A 9323-nucleotide genomic window follows, 5' to 3' on the forward strand; every position below is an offset into this window, starting at 1 on the left:
GATTAAACAGAAAATGACCACCAATCCGGTGAGTCTGCATTTAATCAGCCTTGAGAAGAAGACCTGCTTTCAATTTATTTTAAGTATTGTAACTTTACAAAAACACTGTTGCTCTGCCAAAAGTATCTGGACGCTTGTCCTCACTTCATCCGTGAATATGAGAAGATGAAACTTCCTGCGCTCGCCGAATCAGATGTTCAACCCCAGTATGTTCACAATGTGGCGCTGAAGCCTCCGCCTGAGAGCAGTCCCTCCATCCCCAAGCACAAAGGTATTTGAGTGTCTTTTAATACAGTTTGAATACTTTACACGACTGTACAGATACCAGGCACGTCATTTGGACACTGCTTGTAACAAAAAGTCTCATTAGAAACTGTTCTGTGTATAAAATGTAATCGTGAAGCTGGGTGTGAGTGGGTTTCCAGTCACGGTGAGTGCTCTTCTGTCAGATTTCAAACACAGGTGCATCAAGTTCACTGTTGCTGCTGTCATCTCCTTGCTGCTGCTGCTGCTGGTGGCTGGAGTCCTCCTTGCCTATTACTGTAAGTGAAGGATTTATTTAGTGAACTGAGTCAACATTAGTGAGATTGGAAGACTGATTTTTTTTTTCTGGTTCCTGTCTTCAATTCCAGTTTCTTCATCCTGTATTCATGGGATTAAATGTGGAGATGGGAACCGCAAGTGGGAGTCCCAGTGGTGTGATGGGGTTACAGACTGTCCCGCAGGGCAGGACGAAGCTAACTGTGGTAAGCAGCTTCATGGTGGGAAGAAAAAGCTTCTCTGTCCTCCACCTTTAGATTTGTTCAATAAAGCTGAATGAAACACACTGATAAGAACCTGGTTTACAAAAAAGAAAAACTTGGAAAACAACAAATGAAATGTGGACTTTTTGGGGGGGAAGTTTAATGCTTTCCCATTCTCGCACTGACAAGATTTCATTTCGGAGCCTCTTTTGTTGCATTTTTTGTTTCATAGCGCACAAAATATTTGCAAAGGGGGACAGGTCTGGACTGCAAGTGGGTCCATTTTTCATCTGGACTACTGGCACCTTGCATTGTCTTGCAGAAATGAACAAAACTAAGGACATCTCTGGAAAAGACATCTTCTCCATGGAAGTGTTATGCTGCCCTAAAAGCTGAATATATTATTAAGCCCTAATGAGACCTTCACATATGTGTAAATTACCCACACTGTGTGCTCTAGTGCCCCATGCAATCATCCGTTCTGTTTATTAGCCAGCAGATGAAGTTTCTCTGGGATTTCCAAAAAAATGGAAATTCCCACAGAACAGATTTTTAGCTCACCATAGCCAATCTTAACTGAGCTGGAGCCAAGAGAAGACAACAGCATGACTCGAGGTTTACCTTGGATCACACTTGTGTTTAGGATAACTGATCAATTGCAGGGATTTATATCACAGGATCATGCCTGCTTTTAAAGCAGTGCCACCTGGGGGTGTCAAACCCAGCTTTCAACTGTGTACCCTACAGAGACTTCTCTGAATTATGGTCAATAGATGATGAAATCCCCCCAAAATCCTCTAAAACCATACTTCTTCACAGAGTCGTGACGCTCTGTTTACACCCAATGGTGCTGCTGACCTGTTCCCAGGTAGCCTCATTAGTTGTTATCTTGATGCACGCTCAATAAAAGAAGGTGAGAGAATCCCAGAAAGTTAACTCTGTTCATCTGGATTTCCAATCTTTGAAAACAAGGTCAGAGTTTATACAACAGAACAGTTTGATGCTTTTATAGGTTTGTTTTTTCTGGAATCATCCATATTCCTCATGATGAGATAATGAGATAATATGTAGACTGAAGCATTTATCTTTCCTTGTTAACTGCCAGTCCTTTGTGTGCTTCACTCTCAACTGGCTGCCTCTTCACCCACTTTCCACTTGTGACAAAATGCCAAGTCATCGCTTGTGTTTGCTGTTTGTGCTCAGTGAGGCTGCACGGCTCCAGTTTCCTGCTTCAGATCTACTCGACTCAGAGTAAAGCCTGAAAATCTGTTGGTTCTCATGGCTGGACCGAGGAGAAGGGCAGAGCGAGCTGCCAGAGCATCGGATACATCAGGTGAGATGCTCAGCTAGTTCAGCCCGAGATGAAACAAAAGCTGCTCTGTGAACGATTTTCAAGCGATGCTCATTTTTTTTTTACAATTTGTGCTTTGACAGGGGCACGTATTTTAAATCAGGCCAGCAAAGGGCTGATGCTAATGATGGATTCTTACTAGTGAAGTCTAACTTCAACCCTCAGGCATCCATACTGCAACAACTTGCCCTACAGTGAGTGAGCTGGTAATGATAAACCTGTGTCAAAATGCTAATATTGATATGATATTAACCTGATCTCATTCCAAATGTCTTTTTTCCTCCCATCCTTAGAAGTACATGTCCTAACAACATGGTGTTGACATTGCACTGTACTAGTATGTCTTTATACTTTCTTAGAAATGAACCAAATCACAACAACAATTACCTCAAGGTGCTTTATATTATAAGGTAAACCCCCTGGAAACAAACCAGCAACCTTTCACCTGGCAAGTGAATTACAAACACATAAAGGTTTATTCCTGTTAAAAGGGAGGTTTTCCTTCCCACTGTCACCGTGTGCTGGATCACAGAAAGCGGTGTGTTAGCTGAGGTTTCTTTCTAATAGTGTAGGGTCTCTACAATATCAAACCTCAGTGAGAGCGACAGTGGGAACGAAGAACTCACTGTTAGCAGGAAGAAACCTCTGGCAGAACAAGGCTCAGTTTGGGGATAAGGCGAAAGAGAAGAGAGCAGAGAGAGACAAGACAGGCAAAGTATAGTGAGAACCAAAAGTTGCTAATTACTAATGATTTAATGTAATAGTGGAGTGCATCCAGCATATCAAAAAGAACATTTCAAGCCTAAGCAGGAGGTTGTCTGTCTCCTGAATCCAATCTGGGAGTTGTTTCCATAGTTGAGGATAGCTGAAGGCTCTTCCTTGCAATCACACTGGTTTTTTTCAGTGTGTTGTTGAGTTTTGTCTCTCTGAAAGCCTGTAGCTGTAGAATGCTCTAACAGCAGCCTCCTTTTTCAGATTGTGGAAGCAGGGTGAACTCCAGCAAGGCTTCTGCAGGACAGCTGGCCTCCCTTGGGGCTGTGCCCTGGCAAGTCAGCCTCCAGGTTGCCGGCTCTCACCGCTGTGGAGGAGCCATCGTCTCCCCCTACTGGATAGTCACCGCCGCTCAGTGTGTGACCTGGTGAGTCCTCCACCTTCACCTTCACCACCCTTCAGTAACCGTGGTTTGATCCAGCTTTAATCAAATCTCTGCTGGTCACCCCCCACCTTTGCAGGGCCACCAGTCCTGCAGACTGGGCAGTATGCTGGGATAGTGGACCCATTAGGCCCTCTGTTTAACCCTGCTTACTCGGTGCGTCGCATTATAACTCATAAGAGCTACAACAGCCAGACCCTGAAAAATGACATTGCTCTTATGAGGCTCTCCCAACCTTTGGACATAACAGGTGCTTATGATGAGCCCCTTCATTACATTATTTTAATCACCTTTTAGTTAATTGAAGTTATTAATTATTATTTAATATGGACTGAGATGTGGTGACTGTGGAGATCATTTGAGTTCAGTGAACTCACTGCCATGTTCAAGAAACCAGTCTTTTATATTGCGGCCCACATACAGCCCACTTTCATCTTATCTGATTTCTGTAAGTTTAAAAATTTTACCTACACATTTAATAAATGAGAGACCCTAATATAGGACAAAAAAAAGGGTGATTTCAACATTATTTCTCAGTTTTTCTTACATGGTGAAGAAATGCTGCTTTAGTAAACTAAAACAATCTGTCAGCATGGGTTTAAATTGTAAGAATAAATGTATAAAGTTACAGAAATCAATTAGTTAATTACTTTGGTGTACTGTTTTTTATTAAAGCTGTAGAACTTGTGAAAATACAGTTAAAATTCCCACATTTATGTCCTCCTTTTCCCAACGCCATCCAGCAGGCCGGATTGAGGTCAATGCTGGACCAAATCTGGTCCCTGGGCCTCATGTTTAATACCCCTGGTTTAAAGGAAAATATCTGAACCTGCTATTTGAATGTTGGCTCACATCAGACCATGCAACATTTCTACTGCCTGATTTTGTTGAGCAGGTGCAAACTGTAGCCTCAGTTTCCTGTCAATAGCTGACCGTGTGACCCTCTGCTGCTGTAGCCCGTCTGCTTCAAGGTTCGATGTGCTGCACATTCAGAGATGCTCTTCTGCATAATTTGATTGTAACGAGTAATATGAGTTAACTCTCGTGTGCAAAGTCCCTTAAATCACCTATTAAATCCCCATTCTCCATTCAGTTCAAACTTCAGCACCCTGTCACGTTTGCATGCCTAAATGCATTGGGTTGCTGTCATATGACCCATATACATCACATGATTCAGATATTTGCTTTAAGAATCAGCTGAAATGTGTACCTAATAAAGTGGCCAATGAGTCTGTTTAGCTTCTTTATAGTAGTTTTATCTTGATATCTCTGTTTTGCCAGATTGTATATTATGTTATTGTGCTTGTGTTTATATTCATTCTACTTTTAGGCTGTTTCTAATCTTGAGTTGCTGCATTCCCACTTTGGGATAAGTAAAGTATATCTTATCTTGTCTTATACAGATTTACAGCCACAGATTTACTGCATAAATCTAAGCTGGACTCAGCAAAGTTAATCCCATATTAACATGTTTTAATCAGTTGTCTTTCCCCCCCCAGTTCCTTAATCTCAACCAGAAGTCTTAATAACCAGGCATTGTTAGCCAGTCATGGCACCATATATTTTAGGATAAGGCGTTTTTGTTAAAAGTGCATCCATAGAAGTTTTAAATAACTTTTGTTGAGACCTGTTGACATTTTGGAAGATGCACATCCTCAGTGGATGCATTTGGCACTGTTACTTCAGTAAGCGTTACATTTAGCAAACTAGCAAGCTGTCAGCTGAGTATAACCCTCTGTGTGAATAAGCTGTTCACACAGTGGCAGTCTGTGTACAGAGAGGCTGTAAGAGTGCACACATTGACACTAGGGGTGGGTTTTTATAATCGATTCATCGATTAAAATCGATTCTGGCTTGGATAACGTAAAATCGATTCATTAAAATCCTGAATCGATTTTTTAATATAAATTTATTTTGTCCGAAATGCCAGAATCTCTGGTGACATCTCACAAAATTTCAAGAACCACCAAACAGTAAATGAGAGCAGGTACAGGGATTCTGCACATAGACTTAAACACACAGCGCGACCCGCGGATCAGAATCAGTTAGATGTCGCCTTTCTCACAGTCGGGGCTGAAAGCCGACAGCTCGCTGATCCGGGTCCGCGCTTTGTGTTCACGCCCTTTATGCGCTGATTCTAAAGCTGTTAGTTTGATCTCTCTCCAAACAATATTGACCGAATCAGCAGCAAAAGAAGATCCAAACGCTTCACATAAACATCGTCATGAATTCACTCTTTTACTGTTTTGCTTCCATTGCGATGCGCAGCTCTCTCTCTCTCCCTCTCTCCCTCCCCCTCTCTCCCCCCCCCTCTCTCGAACAGTTTCGCTTTCTTCATTATTCGCTTGCTTGTTACACAAGTCTACTGTTGTTTACAGCGCTGTCGGCCGCTGTTTTTTCCCCTTTTACATTCTTCCGAAAAGAAAACCTCATTTCTGCTGTTCAATACTGAACAAATTGAAACTTTTTAAAATTATTCAAAATGCAAAATGCTTAGCCATGTCTCTAATAAAACCGCTGTAACGTCAGAGGTAATGTTGATTAATTAATGGTTTTCTTTCGTTTTTGATGTACTGCAGAATATTTTTATAAAATCCCAGGCCAGGAAAATCACCTACATGTTTTTCTGTGTTTTATCTTCAGCTACTTTGACACAAAGGCATCTGCTGTGATGCTCACACCTTGGATAAAGTCTTGAGAGTGTCAGCTTCCTTTTTATAGATACAAAAATATGGAAATGTCCTGATCTGAATTATATCTCTGACTGTCAAAATTTCCCAGATTTAAATCGAATCGAATCGAATTAAATCGAATCGTGGATCGAATCGATTCGGGACCTTGTGAATCGGAATTGAATCGATTCTAGAAATCAGTGACGATACCCAGCCCTAATTGACACCATTGTTAACAGCAGCAGCTCGTCCTGTGTTAAACACGTTACAGCAGAGATGTTTACTCCTTGGTAGGCTTCAGGAACATCGGACCTGTGCCTCCCAAACGTGGGCCTGAAAGTCACTGCTCATCACAAGTGCTGGATAACACGATTTGGTCACAGAGCAAATGGTGAGGCAGCTGTAGTTAGTGAATCAGTATTGGTGCTCATTGCCGCCTACTACCACTAGATGGCATCAAAGTCCTGCACTCATTGTCAAGTGATTGAACGTAGAGGAGAGTGTGTGAGCGTTATTTTATATATTAATTTATGTTTTGTTTTTTTTGACAGACTCTGTCTTTCCATACCTGATGGAGGCTCAGGCTCTCATAGATGCTGCAGAGTGCAACAGTTTCATCGCCTACACGAACAGGATATCCCAGGATATGATAATCAGTTTAGCTGTGTAGTGTCCTTGAGTGTCAGAGGTCCACAGTGTGACCCACCTCGAGGTTACAATGCTTCAGTTTTAGTGGGAATGGAGTCTCTGAATGCAGACTCAGAACAATGCGCTCCAATAGTGTTTGCAGTTCAGCCAGTCCAAACAGACCGTCGCATAAAAGCAGTTTTTGTTCATCAAAGAATCCAAAACATTTTCATGCTCTTATGTAACTGCTTTTGCGGCGCTCTCAAACAAGTCCAGCACTATGTTCTGTGTGCAGCAACCGTTTTAAATAAACTGTTCGTTTTTGTGCCTGGTAACAATCCACTTATACAGTCAGCAGTGAATGTACAGTTAGAGCCCAGAGGAGGCAGCTGACTATTATATCCCCTTTTATTTGGATGATTTAGAGCTTTTTCACTGACCTCAGAAATCCATGAAAGACCTAAAACTGTCCTCAAAAGTCCTCATGTAGCCTCTCAAAGTCACTGTAAGTTAGTATTGCCCTTTGTTTGTTCCTGAACTGTGTCTCAGGCTGACGGCGGCGGCCCTCTGGTGTCCCTGATGGATGGAGTATGGTGGCTCATAGGTGACAGCATTTAGGGTGAACAGCACGCTGGGCAGGATGCACCGGGTGTTTACGGCAACGTCGCATACTTCCCGGACTGGATCCACCGTCAGATGAAGGTTCATTCGTTCTGAGATTTTGTAATGGCACTCATGAACAGGCAAAGTGTAAAATATAAAGAAAGATTAGACTTTGATTAAAAGTCTAATTTAACTTCGCTCTGTGTGATTTCATGCACTTTATGTACCTTTTGATTTAATCTCTTTGGAGGACCAGATGTTATAAGAAGGTTTACCCATCTGGTGCTCTGAGTTGTACAGCTTGACCTGGAGGCTGGATGTAATGATAAACACCGTATGTCTGAATCACAGCAGGGCCTTGACGCCAAGTTAGGATATTAATATGAGTGTTGTGTGTGATTAATCGTATTTGTTCGAGTGTTTGACCAGCCAAAAGGTTAATCCGTGCCCTGACATTATTATGTTTCATTGTCTTTGGTATCCTTCGCCTTTATCATCCGCAGAGGATTACAAAGCTTTTTTTTTCTTGTAAAGAAGGAACAAAAATGCAAACAAAATACTGTGCAAAAGTCTTGATCCTCTCCTCATTTCTTCATATTTTGCTTCCAAAGTGTGAGCATACTTTCTTGTCTTTCCTACTTTTTATAAAGTGGTCTTGATCAATAGTTCTCCAGGTCTTCTGAAGGTTTTTAAAGGTTTTTCTTTGGACATTGGCTGCTTTTTCACTCATTTAGACTCCATTACTTGTACTTGATCATTTTCAGAGCAATGCTTTTATTTTGTTAAGCCACTGAAGACTGAGTTGTGAATCATATAAGCTTAAAAACAGCACCTAGCTAAAAGAGACAAAAGAGTGGGGTGGTCGGACGGGTCACCCTGGGCGTCGGTGGTGCTGCAGCCATGGGCTGTATGGGCCTGCGCCTCCCTGCCCTTGGTGGTCAGCGAGGAAGCTGGCTCCTCCCCCCTCCACACACGCAGGGGCTTGGGATGCAGGTGTGTCACTGAGGTGCAGGGGAGGCCCTCCTTCTCTCCCCCCTCATGGCTGCCTGTACCTTAGTTTTCCTCCACAGTTTAGACTCTCTCATTACTTTCATTCTCATGACACATACATATAGGGCCTTCGGGGTGGGCACACTGAACAGCGTCCAGAGTCTGTTCATTCAGCCTCACCTCTGGTGTCGGTGCCCACTTCTCAATTTTAAATTGCATGTAGACACCGAAGGTCTTGGGGAGGGTTACACAGTAAATATCTATGTTTCAGGTCAGGTCTTAGACTCCACCTCTGTCTCTCAGAACATGTCAGGCTCCCCCAGGTGTGGGGCCTATTTCCCAGCCAGTGGCTGGTGCCCCCACCCAATGGTGTATTGATGGTTCTCAGTATCTCGGGCTGGGTTCTTGGGTGTGTACTGGCTCATTTATCTGAATTTCACAGCCCTCAGTCTATAAACAACCCCACACACTTCCTTTTTTTCCACTTCATTCACCTCTCATTAGCACATCGGGATATGCCCAACCTGGTAGTCCCCTCTGAGGCCTTCCCCCAAACAGCAGCCTCAATTCATGCTCGTGCAATCTGCAATTATCTACTAGAAATACCAAACCTACATGAGGATGTGGTCTCAGCTAGTGAATGGGCTGGAGTAAAGCAACTAAATGACTGAACTTTAATCACCAAAAATCGCGAAGGCTCTTTAAAGCCACTTTCCGCCCCACAACTGTTTCAATAGCTATCAAAAGTACCAAGCACACCTTGAGTCGTGAAACTTGTGTACTTTACTCTCAGAAACAGTCAGAGAGACTAAACTAGCAACAGGTCCCTCTGCAAATGATGAGCTCATATAGTGGCAACTAAAAGTTGTTCTAATCAATCATTTGTATCAGTGTACGTTTCAGCCGTATGCTTAGCAACACTGACATCAAGTAGCATTAAGCTGTATTGAACATTTGACTCGTAGTGCTCAACATTTGTGTCATGAATTGAGCAAGGTACTTTGAGGAAGCCAGAGCATGAGTCTGATGACACAGCTTTTTAAAATACCACAATGACACTGCTTCTTATTTTTTTCTTAAATAAAGGTAAAACAGCTGTAGGCAGTCACAGCTTTTTAGAAAATATAGTACAGCCTTTTGTTAAAGGTTTTATGCAGCAAGACATCCAAAAAAAAAAGACCTAG

The 9323-nt window shown here is 42.5% G+C and overlaps 1 protein-coding gene across 1 annotated transcript; it reads left to right on the forward strand.

Annotated features, from left to right (window-relative positions):
- Positions 1-6: 6 nt before the first annotated feature.
- LOC147314316 (transmembrane protease serine 2-like) lies at positions 7-3234 on the forward strand. The gene is made up of 6 exons (XM_086260374.1): positions 7-271; positions 450-542; positions 633-746; positions 1947-2076; positions 2178-2288; positions 3070-3234. The coding sequence occupies exons 1-4, from the start codon at positions 166-168 to the stop codon at positions 2003-2005; spliced, it is 372 nt and encodes a 123-aa protein (XP_086116500.1). The 5' UTR covers positions 7-165; the 3' UTR covers positions 2006-2076; positions 2178-2288; positions 3070-3234.
- Positions 3235-9323: the final 6089 nt, after the last annotated feature.

The sequence above is a fragment of the Aulonocara sp. 'chitande type north' Nkhata Bay genome, linkage group LG14, assembly GCF_057382095.1.
Source record: "Aulonocara sp. 'chitande type north' Nkhata Bay isolate Kocher_YH1m ecotype deep benthic linkage group LG14, A_spYH_male_GT1.1, whole genome shotgun sequence".
Lineage (NCBI taxonomy): Eukaryota > Metazoa > Chordata > Actinopteri > Cichliformes > Cichlidae > Aulonocara > Aulonocara sp. 'chitande type north' Nkhata Bay.

Excerpts from the sequence above, each read along its gene's own strand:
- LOC147314316 (XM_086260374.1), top strand. The coding sequence starts at position 166 with ATGAAACTTCCTGCGCTCGCCGAATCAGATGTTCAACCCCAGTATGTT. Across the intron at positions 543-632 it reads AGTCCTCCTTGCCTATTACT|TTTCTTCATCCTGTATTCAT; the intron begins GTAAGTGAAGGA and ends CTTCAATTCCAG. Across the intron at positions 747-1,946 it reads GCAGGACGAAGCTAACTGTG|TGAGGCTGCACGGCTCCAGT; the intron begins GTAAGCAGCTTC and ends GTTTGTGCTCAG.